At 41.7% G+C, this 19,047-nt stretch overlaps 1 protein-coding gene across 5 annotated transcripts in view; it reads left to right on the top strand.

Moving 5' to 3' along the window:
* Positions 1 to 19,047, top strand: part of grip1 (glutamate receptor interacting protein 1) — a 66,903-nt gene that overhangs the window by 6,486 nt on the left and 41,370 nt on the right. For 2 of the 5 annotated variants that reach the window (XM_086269936.1, XM_086269935.1), the window contains exon 1: positions 13,418 to 14,112. The exons of 1 other annotated variant lie outside the window; for it this stretch is intronic. In XM_086269936.1, coding sequence (XP_086126062.1) covers positions 13,977 to 14,112 — 136 coding nt within the window. In that variant the 5' untranslated portion in view covers positions 13,418 to 13,976. Of the gene's footprint in view, positions 1 to 13,417; positions 14,117 to 19,047 lie in introns of those variants that run through there. 2 more of the 5 variants (XM_086269939.1, XM_086269940.1) reach the window with 2 other exon arrangements.

The raw sequence follows: 19,047 nt of genomic DNA, 5'->3' as shown, positions 1-19,047 counted from the left end.
AACACAACAGGACAAAAAAAATATCACGCAGCTGAAAGCAGCAGAATAAATATAGACAACGGGTAAATAATACATAGACAGACCATGACGGAAACACGGTGTACTACTATACTTACATGTTTATCGCTACTGCTTCATGTCACTACTCATCTCAAAGGGATTTGACTCAAAGAAAATGAGAAATTAAATCTAAACACAGGAGTCAGGAGTAACGCAGGAGCCCCGTGAGATAAAATGATGACAAACTGAGCAGAATTTTGGGTTAATTAGTTAAATTTTCCCATGAGTTTTTTTCTTAACTGAGCAGGGAAACCCAGAGTTAAATAAAAATAAATCTTATGTTCTCATGTTCAAGAAATTCAGGCAGTGATTAGATGTGACAACAGCTGATTTGTAGGTAGAAAGACAGAAAAACAAGAACATAAGTGAGCAAATTAACAGCTTAAATTACTGATATTTAATTTAAAATACTCTAAGAAATCACCCAAACTCCAAGCGTAACCCCTGATCCTAAGTAAAATATGTGATCTTGTTCTCATAAAAAGTGTTTCATCAAGTCTCCAGAATTTAGGCATTTTCATACACTACCCCATTTTCAGAGGTCCAGAAGTAATTGTAAAACCAAATATAATTTTCATTTTAGTAATTGTTTTCGATACTTTGATAATAATCCTTTGCAGTGAATGACTGTCTGAAGTCGAGTATCCATGGACGTCGTCAAATGAAAAACCTTCTCCCTCGAGATTCTCAGAAACTGTCAGTCCATTATTTTGATTAAAATTGTTTTTTCATTTTCTTCCATTTTTTTCCTAATACTGCAGTTTGATCTGCTGCCATTAGACCTGTCTGTGTTTCTGATTGGTCACTTCTGGCAGCATTGTCTCTTTCAAGCTGGATTGGGAAACCTTAGGGATGAAGCCAGAGAGGGAAATCATATCCTGGCTATGTTGAACTTGCATCGTGGGACAGAGCCCCGGAGAAGAGGTGGAAAGTCGATAGATGGATGGTTATGTCAACATCTCTTAGACCTCTAATTGCTGTCATGAATCCATTGATATCACATTCTTTCAGTGTCTCTTACAGATTTGTAGTTTCATTTATATTGAGGTGTAATTTTCTTTAAGCTCATGTTTTGTTAGTATTTAACATGTGAGGGCTCAGATATGTTTAAAGTTCAGTGTTTTACTTTAGAATTTGGTGCAAAGTGACATCTGAAGTACTGGAAATTAATGATGAGACTATTACACTCGCTGCCTTGTACAAGTTTGACGTGATCATGATGACGCCTTTCCCTTTTTTTTTTCCTTTTTTTTTTTTTTTTTTTTTTTAAGCGCACCTGGTGCCATTAGAAGCAGCTATATTAGCTGTTAGACCTTCCTGATTAAAATGTGGTGGATCTAAAGGAAGCTATCCCAGGATTATTTTTTATGAAAATGTGGCGATTTTCAGGGAAGTTCTGCAGAATCTTTCTCTGTGATTTCTAAGCGGCTTTCTGCTCGTCTGTTCCTGTAATCTTGCAAAGTTTCAAATCCCTGCCAGAGACCTCGGGGGAATATTTAACCCCAGCTTCCCTCTGTAAGGTTAATCCCATCCGAATGGGGCTTTAGCTCGTGTGTGCGTGCGCTCTGTTAACTTTTACGAGGTGAAAAGGCTCTTCAGACTGTTTTTATGTCTCCTCTTTCACGTTTAACTGTGGTGGATTTAGTAAATGATTATTTCCTGGCTTCACTGACGAAGCTGAGGCCAGCCTGTGGAGGAGAACACGGATGCTGCAGGCAGCTTTTTGCAGCATGCAAGCGGTGACAGCGTCAGGTGCGTGACCCCGATTTCTTACCTGGCAGGTCCAGAAGGGTCCAGCACCTGTGCGCCTGCAGGCCGCTCTGAAAGTCTGATCCGTGGCCAGATTTGATGTGCTGCTCAACAGGAGCATCTACCTCACAGATGTCCTCATAAACACAGAGTCCAGACTACAGCCGCCGGCATACAGACAGTGATTTATGGAGGACAGTTGCTGCCAAAATTAATATAAATAAATAAATGTCTCTGATTTATGTGCCATGAAATCTAGAACCAAACAAAAAAATCATTGTGGGAATAATTTATTTATATTAGATGTAATAAATTAACAAATGAATTTATTATATTTTAATAAAAGTTTAGATTTTATTTATTTAATCTATATATTATAGATTTTCTTTAAATTTCTTTTATTTCGTTTTTATGTTGTTGTTTTTTTCCTTAAACATTTAATTGTATTTATGTGTTTTGGCAATTACGGCCCTCCACAGACTTACAGCTGCAGTTGTTAAACCAGTCTTAAGTAAATGAGATAATTATTCCAGGTATTCCAAATACAGGCTGGAAAATGCAGTTTGTGTAGTTGTTTATTTACTGAGATCTTTTGGTGAAAAATGACCCAAACAGTCAACCGTCTTCTCAATTTGGATCACAGATGAGTCATCGAAGATTAAATTGTATTTTTGTTTGAAAAGATCTTTGGTGACTATGATAAAGTGATTGTAAAGTCAGGGATGTGTCATAACATGGAAACATTAAATACATTTTGTGGCTGTTTCAGTGAAGTGCAGTCAGACTGTGTCGTCAATTTTTAGCTTCCCTTTTGGCGCTGAAGGTCATGTGACACGAGTGGAGCAGCAGCTGAACGGCTGTCAGATCGACTTGTTTCTTTAAAAATATTAAACGGGTTTTAAAGTGTTTCTTTCCCTAAAAAGACGAGAAAATCTTTGAGAAGTCACACATAGAAGGGCGTTATGATTAGGCTGTGTGTGTGTGTGTGTGTGTGTGTGTGTGTGTGTGTGTGTGTGTGTGTGTGTGTGTGCGCGATAAAGAGTGTGTGTCACAGCATGACATCATCCCACTGTTTTAAGCTTTTCAGCTAAGAAGCAGAGAAAATGGCTTTAACACAAGTACACACACACTGAAACACACACACTGTCGCAAAATCGTTTTCTATACTGCGACAGACTCACACACAGTAAAATACACACTGTGTCCTTTAAGAGGTGCTGATGTCAGAACTCTGCTCATCTTTGTCCTCAGGATTACTGAAGCAGACCTGAATCTGTGTGTGTGTTTGTACTTGACACCAGTATTATGAGGACATATTGCCTGGCTCCTCAAATAGAAGATGTGCTTCTGTATGTGTGCGTGTTTGTGTTTACATCCATATTTCTCAGCTTAATGTATTATTCGTATCGTCTCTCACAGATTTTACCAAGACACACAGACACACACACACACCACGACTCTGTTGAACAAACTGCTGACTCTGTGTGTGTCATCTCCTGACTTTTTCATCCATTTAAATGTGTGTGAGTGTGTATGTTGTTAAGGTGTGTGCAAATATTGTGTAATCGTCTACATGACCAAAAGTAAGTGGACCTGCGGGGATTTTAAAGCCAAATGTTGAACTTGGCTGACGGGATTTTCTTACAAACGAACACAGAAATGTTGAGGTCACTAAGAGTCTTATGTGTTAAATAAAAGTAGGTGATTTATTCTGTTGTTGCCTGTTTGTGATATACATGAGCAGCCTCTCACCCACCTGGAACAAAAGTTTAGGGTTGACTAAGCCGTATCTTGGACCCAGGACGTTCTGGAGCACATTACAGAGAAGAAGAGCATGTTTAGATTGAGACCTGGATTCAGGTCTTTAATTCACATTATGGATACACGGGAATTATGTTTTTGTGTTCAAGTGTACACTGGCGCCTCGTTCTTGGGTTTTCCTTTAAGTCCTCTTTAATTTGGCCCTTCACCCGGGACCAGTTTAGCTTGGGAAGCCCTACCAGAGTAAGTTGCTTGCGACACCATAGATTGCCCACAATCAACCTCTCTGAGGCAGCAATTTCAGAAGTGACAGAATTCATATTACTGGTCAATATTTGTTCCTACCATCACCTGTGGCCTTGAGCTGTGGGTACTAACTGAATGAAATCAAAGGTCTGGTGGGAGTGAAGTTCCCATAAAGGGTGTCTAGGCTCCACCTCAGAGTAAAGTCTTTGGTCCTCTTGGTCAAAAGGAACCATGATCCAGATCAGAAAAAGCAGTAGATGATTAGCTTTAGATTTAGACCTGTTAGATCTATAGTCAACAGAAAATTGTATTTTAAAAAAAGAAAACATTTCACTTCAACCAAATTTAGACATATGGAAGAACTCTTTAAAGGTTAACGACTGGCTGACTGTTTTCTGGATGGTTGCTCAGAAAAGTTCTGTGTATGCATTAACCCATATTAACACTTGCTGACAGTTCACTTCTGTAATCTCCAGACCTATGTGGCCTATTTCTTTGATATTTCATCATAAATGAAGTAGGTCAAAGCTCCAGAGTTGCATTTGAAAGTTGAGGCTGTGGAGCCAAAACACACATTCAAAGAGTCTCTCAGTGCAAGTCAGAAATACCCTCATTAAGGTCATTGGAGACGTACCAGAAAAACAAATCCAAATCAAGGGTTTGGTATATTTTTGGTGAAAGGATAAACTATTGCCATCAACAAAACAAAAAAAGCTGCAGGGGATGACCACAGAATTCTTTCCATGATTAACAAAACCTTCTTCAGAACACAGAGCCAAATGTAGAGCATTGACCAGGAAGTAGATGATTTATTATTAAGACTTTACAGCAGACAGTAGGGTTTGGCACAAGGTGATTGGAGGTCCACAGAAAGCTGCCATAGGGGATGATCTTTGGGTCCTTTCAATGCTAAAAAAGGAACCCCCATCAGAACATCCAGCAGCGCAGAACGCAATACCCAAGCCTAAAAGTGATCACAGAAGTCAGCTGTGAGGGAGGTTTTCAGGATTGTTGCAATGGTAAAAAGGGTTCCCCTCAAGGTGCAAACCAGAGATCAGTCTCCAAAACATTAATGTGAAATGAAACTTTATGACTGACGCGCACGCACGCACTCACACAAACAAACAAACAAACAAAAGAACAATTCAAGAGTGCTTTTCTTTGGAAAACCAGCATCTGCATCTAGTAAGAGGAAACAAGTATGGAGAAGGAGGCAGTGTAGGCATGTGTATAGACTGCCAATGTGCTGTTTATTGATTCTGGAAAATTCAGTAATGGCTGACTCAATCACTTGACCTCCAACCATCGAGCTGCATTTAACAGCCGAACATGAAATTAGAGAATTAGCAGCAAGGAAGCTTTAAAAACGTTTAATTTGTGGACACCAGAAGGAAAGAGACTCATGATGAGAATCTGCTTTACTGCCCTTCATCTGTTATATCCTGACACTCACAATCCCACACACACACACACTCGCACATATACTGAGCCTTGGGCAGCATCCAGGTGGACAGCCGAGCTTCTGGCATCGCATACACTCACTCATTTTCTACTTGAATAAGCCCAGCATGGACACACTAACAAACACGCTTACTAATACACACACACTCATATGTGTTGTGTCTTAGGGTGTCTCTGATGGTCCAGCAGTCAGTCTGACACTGAAACCTGCAGAGACGGGGAGAGAGGAGAGTATTTCCACTGCTTTCTCTGATCTGTTTTATCCATTATTGTGCATGTGTGTGTGTTTGCCAGCTGCAGCTGCCCGATTACTGTCTTTGTCCCTCTTTCTCTCTAAGGTTCAGCATTAGAAAATAAAACATTAGCACTCCTGTGCAGGCTGTCCTCGGCCCGCCTTAAACCCCCACCACATTCAGATTAACCATCATACAGAAACCAGCCACAGCCCCACAGTCGACATAGTGTCAGATTACTGTGAAATGTAGTCACATACTGAGGCCATCTTTGTTTGTTCACCATATTCTACCTTCAGGAAGCGGTTGCTGCTGAGTTTTTTATTTGTGAGACATTTTTCTAATTAGCTCTGTTCTGATAATAATGCAGTTAAATTAATTAATAAAAGACTTTCTCTATGTTCACCAGTTTTTTAAACTAGCTCAGCGCATCTCCCAGCCAGTTTCAACTTGGGCTCCATGGTTACATCATGAGTAAAAGCCTATCAGTGCTGAGCCCAGAGAAGTACACCCGCTATCTTCAGTAAGGTAGTGGAGCTGAGGTTTGTAGGTAACGAAGCCGCTAAACATCACAGTTTCATTTCATTGGTGACAGGCATGCAGAACTTCCCTGTTAAACTTATATACATATACATATTTGGTTAATGCTATGCTAAAGCTAACAGGCTCACATCAAGGTGGCAGAAACTTTAACTGCTCTGCTTCACCATGTGAATGTGTGTGTTTAGCAGACACTCCTGCAAACATTAACAAGAAGCTCTCGGCACAAATAACCATAAAGGGTCGCAGCGGCTAAGGCTGCTACAACAGCAAAAGGGCAATGCTATGCTAGCAGATAAGTGACAAACTACTTGAAAACCAGAGCAGCAGATGCTTTAATACCAGGAAATAAAAGTACTGAAACTGTTAATGATGAAGAAAAGATTAGCAGAAGTGAAACGTTCTCTCTGTAAGCAGAGGAGAGTCATTGGAGTCTGATGAAGTCACTTCTGTTGTTCATATTCAGGTTAATGATGCCATGTGCAGACTGATCTTTGTGTCTCTGCATCATTTCTGTTTAAAATAATTTATTTCTAATTCATGATTTCAGGACTTCATCCTGAAAAACTGTTTTAGTTTGAATATATTCTGACTGCATTCAAATAATTAATATGTTTTTAGATATTATATATCTAAACACCAAAACGGTGGCACAGTTGTTTTAATGATGAATTCAAAAATCCTTATTGTATACAACTCTGAAAATAATACATTTATATTTTTATATATATATATTTATCAGCAGCAATACATTCAAAACCATTGTGATTATTAAAACAACTTCCAGTGATTTGTTTGCTCTCAGATTTCAGGGTGGCACAACCATAAAGGTGCGACTTTTATTATGAATTAAAAATGCCATATTTCATCTTCCAGGCTGGCTGAAAATAGCCAGCTCTTTAAATATGAATAGAAATAGATAACTCTCATGTAGGCTGCTACACTTTCCATGTCAGGTTGTAAAAGCGGTGTAAAACTAGGAAAATGCTAACTCACAATAAAAATCTTTATTTCATTTCAAACCTACATGTTTGCTTTTGGTGTTAATCCAGGTGTTCAAATAAAAGCCTGTTTAAACTGAAAGCAATTAAAGTGGTGCAGCTGGAAGAAATGTCCCTTAATTAAACAACATTTTTTAATTGCAAGTCTAAAACTAACTTTTAGATTTCTGAAATGCCCAATCACTGTGTGATGGATTGCGATCCCCTCTGGATCAATAACACGAGTTTCTGTTGACTGAACCTCTTTGTTGCTCTGAGATGAATCTGTGTGGCTCCTGACAGCTGTTACCCAGCTGCTTTTTTTTTTTTTTCCCTCTGGTCTGTGTTCAGGTTAGGCTGACCCTTCGGGGAATGAATGAAAGTCAATGCGTCATGTGTTTGTGTCCATTAGGAATCAGGGTCAGTCACTCAGCAGTCCATTAAGGCTCTCTTTTGTTCTGCTGGTTTCTGGGTCTCTACGTCTCTGCTGTCCTCCCTCCGGCTTTATCAATCGCTGTCTGCACGTCTGCCCAGCTAAATCATAGGTATTTTTGGCAGGATTTGGACGTCTAAAGCGTCTGACACTTTCTGTCTTCTCCTCAGACTTGTCTTTTAAAAGCTGCAGCTTCTCTGAGTGACCACCAGGGGGAGGTAGGGTATAAAGTCTTTCTCAGAGAGGAGCGTGGAGAAAAGGATTTCACACACACGCACACGCAGGCAGGCAGCCAATCAGGTTGCAGAGCAGCAGAATCCTGACAGCGATATGCAAATGAAGCCTCACTTGTCATTTTTAGCAGCAGCAGCATCACTCTCCCTTTCCGTCTCTCTCTTTTTGTCACCTGTGTCAGTAAATGTGACTCGACCATCTGCCCCGCTGGCACCTGGAGGGCCGTTAAAGCCCCAGGCATGTCTGACAGGTGAGGGAGGCGGAGCCAGTCTAATTTTAGGGCCCGCTGATGTGGGGGTTTTTTTGGGGGTTTTTTTTCTTCCCTCACATTTAATGGCAGCTCTTGTGTTGTGAGAGCAGCTCATGCGAGAAACTTTAAAAACACTGTCTGAACGACCGTACTGTAGTCCAGGTCTTGCAGGCAGAGACGCAGCTGTATTCACCATGAACTCACTAATCAAACATTAGGAAAAAGGTGAAAAACGACCAGCATGACATCCGGTGTTAGTTTAGAGCAGAGCTTCCCAAGGTGTGGGGCCCGCCCGCTAGGTGGGGCGCAGAGCCATTGCAGGGGGGGCGCGGTATGAAAAGGGTAAAAAAAAAAAAACAACAACGCTTGGACACTGCTAGCACGGGCGGCCACACTAACGCAAAGCAAGAGATGAAGCATCGCTGAATATGTTTCCAAACCAACTTCATTCTAAGCCAAAGACTAGAAAATATGGTGAAGCATGTCAGGGAGGCACACTGTCGTGAGTTCTCAGAATCAGCTCCTTGAGCACAAGAAATGACAAAATAACAGAACGCAAGTATGGCGAAGCTCGCGGCTCTCCAACGGGAGATTGAGAGACCACTGTTGGACTGTAGAACTGCTTTGAAATTCATATGAGCTGTTTGCACTAAAGTAAAAACCACCATCACTTATGCGGACACCCCTTCGGCGCCAGCTGCGGTCTCAAGGCTGGAGCCGAACAAAATCTCCCTGATAACGACTGTGTTTAGTCTGTTCCTTCCCATTCTATGCAAGGCCACCTGGATTGGCTGGAAGACTGTTTACTTAGCCTGGCAGGGCGAAGGACACTGTCTCAGCTGAACTCTGGACACGCACACACATATACACTGATATGCACACACTCATCCCCCGTCGCTTTCCAAACGCCTTTGACGCTTATTCCTTCCGATGCTGACGGTGGATCAAGGAGACCTGCGCACAGGCTGTCTCTCACCCTTTACCCACCCCTGTTGCTTGTCATGTGTTTCTTTGGTGCATTAAGAGTTTTTTCATGTGCTATGTGCAGAGGTGTTTTTTGCTGTTCTCAAACTGATCTCCCTGTTGGAGCTCAGTCTGGGGGGAGTTATTTTTGTTTCTCCTTATCTTTCCTCCTGTGGTGCATTTTTCCATTGTTATACCTCTCTGACCTGTCTTCCCCATGTGATGTTTTGTGTAATGTATGTATGGTCGGAGGGTAAGATGGCACCGCCATTGCGTGCAATAGGTCGGCAGCCTTATGAAATTTCCCCTTGTGGGACTAATAAAGGTATATCAAATTCCCTTTGGCTTCACCTGCACAAGTGCCAAGGTGAAGCCTGCAGAATTGCTTTTCCCTCCAGGAGCAGCGCTGGGCTGTTCAAATCACAGACAAACAGTATCCCACATTATGATTTTTAGTTCACAAACACTTCTTGTAATGACTAACTACTCCTGACATTTTGGAGATATTAGCTCTTTATACAGTAAAGTTACAGTGGGATATAAATAACATCAGGCTGATCCTGCCACGATTTGTTCCCTCGGTTCAAATCACGGAAAAACGGTTTCCCACAGTTTTTAAACCCATTTTACACAGAGAGGCATTTTTTTTGAAAAATGTATTGATAGCTATGTTGAATATTATTACACAGGAAAACGTCTCATTGAGATAAGTGTAATCTTCCTAATCAGCTAGTTTTCTGCTAGCAACGAGCGAGTGCTGCAACCTTTAAACATCTCCTGCACTAGACAACGACATGCTGAGTTAAACCCGGCAGAGAGGCCCTTACAGACAGGTTTGCATCTATAACATTTAGCAGACCTGAGCTGCAACTGATTCAGTTTTAGAGTCGCTGTGAGATCAGAAATTCTTAGAAATGAAAGCAGATCCAGCTGCTCGGTTCACGCGTGGTCTGCAGTTGTGTTCTGAAGCTTTAAGTCATGTGCCTTAGATTTGTGTTTCTTATACTGTAAAAGGAAAATAAATCACGTGCACAGTCTAAGACGTGACGCTGTTTGGAGATGGTTGCAGCAGATTCTCCTTCCGGGTGTAAACGTCACTTTCAGAGTGGAACAAAAAAAAAAACAAAACTTGACTCCACATGACTTCATTCTCACCTGGATGAAAGCAGAGTGCTGATTTTATTCTGCCAACAGCTTCAAAATGTGTTTATCAGATGACAAAAGGTGTCAGTGCAGCAGGATCCACAAAATCTGAAGCTTCTCCTTCACTCCCGCTGCTGATCCAGTAATCAATGCATTTACTATGAGTGTGTGTGTGTGTGTGTGTGTGTGTGTGTGTGTGTGTGTGTGTGCGCTGTCATTTTTCCATCAGAAGTTTTGTGCCTGTCAGGCTTCAGCGCAGCGTGGGAAACATGAGCTTCCAGGACATGACAGGGGTCAAAGGTCAGCACTCACAGCTCAGAGACAGGGCTTTCTGACTGTCACTGAACACCCTGGCGACCAGCTGTCAGTCACTGTGTGTCAGAGGTCAAAAGTCACATTGGAGAGGAGCTGAGTGTGATGGCCACACAGAGAGGAAAGGTCCAGATTTACCTGCCTGGACCAGTTCACCTGTGTCTAAACTCATCTCTGGTGATATTCTGGGTTTTCCCTCTCTTTCTGTAGAAATCTCATGCCGCCGCGAGCCGTCATACTCTTGGCTTAAGAACAGTCCCAGAGCCTGACGGCCGAATTTTGGCGTGAAGTCCGTCCCCACTCTGATCGTTTTCGGGACCCTCAAACACTCAGTAACTTGGTTAATCTCCTCCTTATGTGCATGATTAAAATACCCTCTGATCACAATCTGCTGCCCCCCTCCCGTTTGTCATTTCCTGAGCCAACAGGGCCGACTGGGACCCAGTTGGACGAGCGGCAAGCTCCCCTCCAATCCACCGTTTGGCAAATGGATTAAAAAAAAAGGAATTTAAACTGTAGAAATATTTTATTATGATTTCACAGCAGTCTGTCCTTCGCTGTGTGCTGCCTTCAGCAGATTTTCTGACGCTGAATCACATTTACTCAAATACTTGAGGGTTGTACTCGAGCGTGTAGCTGTTAAAAACCAAAAATAGCAACATCTGTAAAGCTGCTTTTAAAACTAGGCCAGATTCTTTACATTATTGATAAATGTTGCGACGATTTCCCCCAATAAACATCAATATAGTTTGGTCTATATAAACAAACTTTATGCTTTTATTTTATTTTTTTGTACTGATTATTTTTTCCCTATAGCTTTTATTGTGTTATTTTTTTAGACATATATCATTAGATATTTAGATTTGCTTTGACTTAATTGTGATACTTGTTGACAACCAAACACAAACAAATCTAACTAACAGTAATAATCGTGCTCAGCGTGGATCTTTTCATACCTCCGTCCTTGTGATCAGTTATCATGTCGTGACCGTCGCTCAGAGTTTTACGCAAAAACAACAAAAGCTGTCGTTCTCGTCCACGTCAACATATTCAAGAAAGAAACGACACATTGTGCTAAATGTTTGACCCGAGCAGATCATGAAGTCCAATGGGACGTGTTCCAGCGTTTCTATGTTGTAGATTATATTTTATTTTTCCTGGCATGAAAAATCAGAACATTAGTTTTCACAGATGTTTATTTTTGGGTTGAAGATTTTGGTTGAAGATGCGCCCGCTGAGATCAATTCCAGTTCACAAGATTTCCTGCAGTTTGGAGTAGGACCATAGGAAATGTGTAAGTCTGCCAGGATTTATTTAGCCTTATTTTTTTTAAAATACTCTTTTTCCAGTTTTGGTTATTTATTTATTTTTATTTTAAAAACGTGTTTAATTTTCACTTGTCATTATTACACTTATTTCTATTTTTATTTTGTTATTATTTTCTGTTTTTATTTTTTTACTGTATTTTGTGTAACGTATCTTATTTATTAATATAGTCATATTTTATGCTTTTAAATAATGCCAAATATTATTACCTTTTTTTTGCACACTTTATTCATCATTGCTGAAAGTATAATTTTTCAGTAATTTATTATTTATTTTATTTTATGTTTCATTTTGTCAGTGTTTTCGTATATAATTTTTGATCGTGATCATGTTTTAATTTTCTTTTTGCTTCTCTTTATTTGTCATCATTTTTATTAATCAATAAATAAGGCAGAGTAAAATGACGGCGTATATCATATGATGAATTCTAAACATCTGTCAGCAGCGTAACTCCGATCAGCAAAAGACAAAAAATGATTATTGCATAAATATAAAATAAATGGAGATGAGGGTAAAAGCAAAAGTTTGCTATTTTATTTATTTTATTCTTTAATAAAAAATCTCTCAGAAGTTGTCAGCAGCTGGATATAATCATGAAGGTGTTTCAGGATCTTTAGTGCCCGTGTTATTGTGAAGCCTTGTACTCAGGTACCAGAGGATGCTGCCATCATGCAGCAGGCTTACCTCAGCAGATCGCATCCACTGACTCAGAGTGGAAGCTGTTTTCAGCGTTGTTTAGTCCTTGCTTTAGCACAAGTGTCTCCATTTATTATCCTGACCAGACCCTTTTGATGCAGGAAGCGTGAGGTCTGGACTTCAGGTCTCTGTGGAGGTTGTGTAGACTCTGGGTGGCCGACCAAGAACACCTGCAGGGATTATACACTGGTCAGGTGTTCAAAACACTGAAGATGAATAACACTGATTATCCTGTTACAGTCGGGCTTTTCACGGTGTAACATATATGAGGCAGCGATGGAGTGATCAGTTCTTTGTGTGATGCAAGCAGGAAAAGTATAAGAGCTTGAAACCAAAAGTTTATTATGATTGTGTAACACAATTATTCACTAACCTGACAAACATCCTGCAAGTTTACAGTATATATACAATATGATCTATTTACAAGTTCTTTCTTTGTGCTGTAAATGTAGTTTAAATGGGGAAAAAATACAGTCTTAGCTGTAATGCCTGAGATGTGACCCAAAAGTCACAAACTGATATCGAGGTGGGTTACAGTAGAGGTTGTCAGGGCCAGATGTTCCTTGAATATCACCTAATGTGTGTTTGAATGTGTACTGGCAGCTGTTTTTGAGTTGATACTGGATGAGGCCCAAAAGTCACGAACTGAGCTTTACATGGGTTACAGCAAAGGCTGGATGAGCCAGATGTGATCCAGATGTCGATTATGTTTCACGTCTTTTGTCTGTGGTTTGTGTCTTCATTTGTTTCCTGAATCGAGTGTAAAACTACACCAGTGCTCTCCCAAACCCAAACAGGACCTTGATATTGATACCAGGAGGATAATCCTGGTTTTCAGTTCCTGAAATCTGGTTTTATCTCAGTTTTCCACCAGTTACCTACACGTTTCCACCCCTCTCCTCTCTCCTCCTCTTGGTACACTTACAGAAGACTCTGAGGAATTCACTCACCGGCTCCCCTCCCCCCACACTGGAATGAAGTGTATGAATGAGGAGGAAGAGGAGGAGAGGAAGGGAAATGTGAAGACAGGAAGAGAAAGAAGAGGAAGGATTGAAGGAAGGAAGGAAATAGAGGGACAAGATAACGAAGGAAGGAAGGATCTAATGAAGGAAAGGAAGTGCAGGACGAAGGGCTGAGATGGAGGAGTGGTGTGTTAGAGGGCGAGAGCAGCAAGCGAGCAAAGTGTGTGTGTGTGTGTGTGTGTTTGTGAGCTGCGAGCTCTGTGATTGGCTGAACCCGGCTAGATGCACCAACAGCCGAAAGAAGACGGGAACAGAGGAGAGGGAGGCTGCAGATAGAGGAGAGAATACAAAGAGCGAGCGAGTGAGGGAGTGTGTGAGGGAGTGTGTGTGTGTGTGCTACATGTGCGCTAATGCGTGTGTGTGTGTGTGTGTGTGTGATATCCAGAGGTGTGTGTGTGTGTGTGCGCAGCAGAAAGAGGAGGCGAGGAGGAGGAAACCTGATCTCACTCTCTCTATCTCTCTGTGTGGAATAAACGCTTAGCCCTCACCGTTATTGGCCTTGCTGTTAGCTTGCAGCGTAGCCCGGCCCAGTTTGGACCCAGTGTGATTGTGGTGGAGGTGGTGGGGATGGAGCGGTTCCTGGCCCTGCTACGTCTGCTGAGCAGGAGGAGGCGAGGGAGGAGGTACCGGGCGGATGATGATTACCAGGAAGGCTACGAAGACGTTTACTACTACACCAGCAAGTACAACACACACCTACTGAGTGAGTGAGTCCCATAAAGAAACAATGGAGAAAGGGAGAGAGGCTTTGTTTTATTGTCCTACTGTAGAGCGAGTGAGGTAGAGAGATGATGCAGAGAGAGAGAGAGGGGCTTATCAACAGATTATGGCACTCAAAGTGGCCTAGATTGTGTTGGTGTGCGCTGTTTTAAATGTATTGTGGGGACTCGAGTGTGTTTACTTTAGTGCTCTGTGGGGACCTCCTCAAGGGGACAAAATTGCTGTAATTTCAGGGACGATGATATTACAGGTAGCTCGACTCCTCAAAAGTAAAAGAAATCCAATGAGTGTGTGTGATGTCTTTTAATTTTTGTGTTTTAAGGGGGAAATATATGCACTAATTTTTCTGTAATGTGGAGTCCCAACTTCCTTCAGGGGACAAACGTAAATCCTCTGAAGCGATGGAAATACAACTCCATGGGTGTGTGCTATTTTAATTTGTTTCCTGGGACACTGGCTTGTGGGTACTTTCTTGCACTCCACCTCCCCCGTAAGGTGAGGGAGCAGATGTCAGGGTGAAGACTTTCAGGGTTGGCTCGAGACCTTTAAAGTGGTGGAAATATTTAGAGTGTGAAGTCTTGTATTTATGGGTTACGTGGAAGCACATGTGGACAAAAAGCGAGTCCTATATATAGTAATGATATAATGGGGGGGAGGCTGTAGGTGTGTCTTATTGTAATTGGTTTGACGTATTTGTGTTTGCTCTTCTTACACTGTAGGGACTTGACTTCCTTATGGGAACAAAAAATGAGTCTAAATAAAGAGTGAGCCCTATGAAGGGAAAACCACCGTAATCGAGAAAATTTCAGGTTGAAGGCTTGGAATGGTAAATGGTAAATGGCCTGCATTTGTATAGCGCTTTTCTAGTCCATAGGACCCCAAAGCGCTTTACACTACATTCAGTCATTCACCCATTCACACACACATTCACACACTGGCAATGGCAAGCTACATTGTAGCCACAGCTGCCCTGGGGCGCACTGACAGAGGCGAGGCTGCCGGACACTGGCACCACCAGGCCCTCTGACCAGAGGAACTTGGAGCTAGTCCAATTTGAGGGAACTAAAATTAGTTCCCAAGAGGAGATGAAGACTTTGAAGTTTGAATTAAACTCGATGTCCTCATGGAGACAAAGCTCGAGTCCCTGTAAGATGAAGGAACAAATTTCAGGGTTAGCAGTGTGTGTGTGTGTGTGTGTGTGTGTGTGTGTGTGTGTGTGTGTGTGTGTGTGTGTGTGTGTGTGTGTGTGTGTGTGTGTGTGTGTGCGTGTGTGTGTGTGTGTATGTTTTTGCTTTTTTTTTACTGTGAAGACTCACCTTGGTTCAGTGTAGAAGTTTGAGTCCTCTTAAAGGTGATGGAGTAAAGTTCAGGGTGAAGACTTTGAGGTTAGTCCTGTGAAGGGATGGAAATACTGCTCTTCTCACTGTGTGTGTGTGTGTGTGTGTGTGTGTGTGTGTGTGTGTGTGTGTGTGTGTGTGTGTGTGTGTGTGTGTGTGTGTGTGTGTCTGTTTAAGGTCTTGTATTATAGATGAAGGTCGTTAGTGAAGCTGCTCAGTTACAGTACACACACGCTCACTCAGGTATTCAGATGACATGAACCAGGTGGTTTGTGGGTAATAACAGGGCAGGATGTTTACTGCAGGAAGGAATGTGAACAATGTGGGAAAGCGCACACTAATTCCAGGTTTGACGTCTTGTGTTGTTCTAGTCTGCACGCTTCAGTCCTTCTTTGGGGCCCTGCGGTAGTTTCTACTCCTTTTTTGTTCCATGTTCTTGACTGAACCTACGAAACTTTTGCTCCAAATATGACCAGTTGGGATTTCCTCCCCCATCAGGAGCAGATCGTGATACACTAAGTCGTGAATAATGTGTTTAGCTCTAGGCGCTCACACTTCCACTTTAATTATCTGATCTTTAATTACATTTAGATATAATTTGTCTTCTTGTGACCCATATCTGGGGGTTCCTTTTACACTTATTTTACGCTCGGCCACTTTTATAGAGCATCAGCAACAACAACAAAGCTAATGCTGGTGGATCTACTGAGATCGACTAGTTAAGCACACTCCAGACTCTTCCTCTGTGTTTGGGGATAAATGAAGCCTGTTTCTGACGTTGCTGGTGTTCTTCTAGACGTCTTATTAGCAGCCATATAAGCTGCTTTAGCCTTCCTACAGCTGTTGTGCATCTGCAAGTTGCTTTGCAACCCATCTCCTCCATTTCATGCTGTTTATGACTGAATGAATACATATTGTGACAGACAGTTTGATTTTTGATTTGTTAAACTGTAAGTTTGGTGTGTTTACAGTCTGGTGGTGGAGATGCAGGTTTGTTTTTAGCCCCACAGGTGTGGACCTGGATCATATGAAATGGTTTCTTCTCCTTCTTTGTTCTTCTGTGAACTTTGTCTTAGGCTTGAGTGATCTCCATAGTGTTATCGTGGGATCACGCTATCCTCCCTCCCTGATGCACACCGAGAAAGTAAAGCAAGAAGAGAAAGTAATGTAAGCTGTCCCAGCTGAAGAGCCTCGTTCGCCTATCGATTAATGATTCAGTCAGTAGTAATTAGTGAGCTGAAGTGGATGGACATCAGTTGAGCAGATAAAGTGTTATTAAGTCATAACATCTGCCTGCCTTTTGTCTTCTTCATAGCTCCACTAACTCGTCCAGTCCGCTTTGTAATTGTGTAAAACGTGTCACCAGTCTCTCCTCCACTCATCATCGAGCTCTCCACACAAACAGCCGAGTCTTTCACCGGCAAATGAAGTTTAACGAGCGTCGCTGCACACGAGCAGCGTTCACGTCACCTGCAGACAGAAATAAGACAGCTGAACTCGATGGAAGTCTTGGTCACTTAGCGAGGCTGATTCACTTCAATACGAATCTCTTAATGATGATGATGTAACTTTGACACGCCAGCGAAGGCGTGTCAAACTTATTTTAGTTCATGGGCTACAAAGAGCCCAATTTGATCTAAAGTGGGTCTGGCCAGCATTCTGTAATAAGCAGTGAATCTGTTCTTCTCTTTTGGTTTTTAAAAAAAACTTTACTGCAATTTTCTCACCCACTTGGCCCCCTGCATTAATGCAAAAATAAGCTAACAACCACCTATATCAGTAAATTATCACTGATCAGTCTGATCATCATCGGTGCTCGAGGTTATCCATCAATATAACTCTGATATATGCAACAGATGGACGTAGCTTCCAGGAGTGAAGATTGAAGCCAATACTGAGGTGTCTTAAATGATGTTCTTTCTGATATCCAGCAGGGGGCGCCTCCTCTGGTTTAAAAACATGTCTTCGAGAAAATAACCCGCTTCCTAAATTTGTCTGCAAACACCTTCCTGATCGTTTTATGTTCTCAGCCGCTATTTTAAGGTGATGATGTTCATGTTGCAAATTTAGTTTCACGTTACAGAAAGAGCAGGTGATAAAGCAGGAGGAGTTTAAGCTTTAGGGCAGGAGGAGTGTGGTCAGACCCTTGTCGGGTAATGATCTGCTGTGAATTTCAGTTTATTTTGGTCTCGTCTTGACTCTATTCTGGTCTCTGATTGTGATTCTGTTTGTTCTGATGCCCTTTGATGTGTTTTTAAAGCACATTCTGAAGTTTTTCTTCTTTATTTTTAACTCTGATGAGACGATGGGAGCTGAGCTAGGAGTTAACAAAGGAACCAGTCAGGTAGTGATAAATTGAAGCTTACTGTGCTCTAGTTTATTTTTTCACCTTCACAGTCCTCCTGATGGCTTTTTTTTTTTTTTTTTCAAAATCAAGATAATGTTTTCTGAAATGCTTTCAAGTGAAATCCACCCTCAGAAACTTCTTTGTGTCCACATGCTTCTAGGAAAGTGTGTTTCTGACACGTTCCTCTCAGAAAACTGTCAGCTGAGCTAAAATGAAAAAACTGCCTATGTTTTTAGTTGAACTCTGGTTCACGCCTCACCCATCTCCATCTGTCTCCCTGCAGAGAAAACTCAAGCAGGACTTGAACTTGCCATCTACTAAACCATTTACACCTATTAAGAAGTGTTTGCGGGCGGCGAGCAGATGACGCGAGCGGCACTTTGGTGTCTCAGAAGTTTCTGAATGAACTCGAGGAACACATTTGGACCGATTCTCTGCACAGATTAAACAAAAATAAATCCACACACCTTCTGGAGCCTTTGTGGAATCTTATGGGTGTAAATTTAATTATTTAATAATTAAGAGCAACATATTTGAGTGTTTGGATGCTAATAGCTGACACTGAACTTATTATTCCTGTGTGAAAATAAACCATTTGTGTGTGTAGTGCAGAACTGCCAGGAGGCATTTCTCAAAGCTACCAGCTAGCAGTGTGTGTGTGTGTGTGTGTGTGTGTGTGTGTGTGTGTGTGTGTGTGTGTGTGTGTGTGTGTGTGTGTGATCCTGTCTAGCTATCTTTGTGAGGACCGAAATCTGCATTCTACTATACTTGTGAGAACCAACAGTCACTATTGAGGACACACAACCCGGTCCTCACAAATTTGAAGGCATTTAAAGGTGTTTTTGAGGCTCAAAATGTGGTTTTTGTGTCAGGGTTATGGTTAGATTTAGGGTAAGGGTTAAGGTTCGGCATTCATTTTTAATGGTTAGGGTAAGGGGCTATGGAAAGCATTATATCAATGAAGGTCCTCACTAAGATAGCTGAACGGGGTTGTGTGTGTGTGTGTGTGTGTGTGTGTGTATCACAGCATGTGATTGTATATGAAAGCACTTTAAGGTTGGTTGACTGGCTCACACACACACACACACACACACACACACACACACACACACACACACACACACACACACACACACACTCTTTCGCCTCCTCTCCTCACTCCTTGTTTAGGGTGATTTTCGTCCCGTATTTCCTCTTTGATTCAATCTGGTTTGACCTTGTTAACCTGGTTTAT

This window comes from Aulonocara sp. 'chitande type north' Nkhata Bay, linkage group LG17 (genome assembly GCF_057382095.1).
Source record: "Aulonocara sp. 'chitande type north' Nkhata Bay isolate Kocher_YH1m ecotype deep benthic linkage group LG17, A_spYH_male_GT1.1, whole genome shotgun sequence".
Taxonomy (NCBI): Eukaryota; Metazoa; Chordata; class Actinopteri; order Cichliformes; family Cichlidae; genus Aulonocara; species Aulonocara sp. 'chitande type north' Nkhata Bay.
The sequence above is the reverse complement of the archived record's forward strand: the minus strand, read 5'-3'. Positions and strand labels throughout refer to the sequence as shown.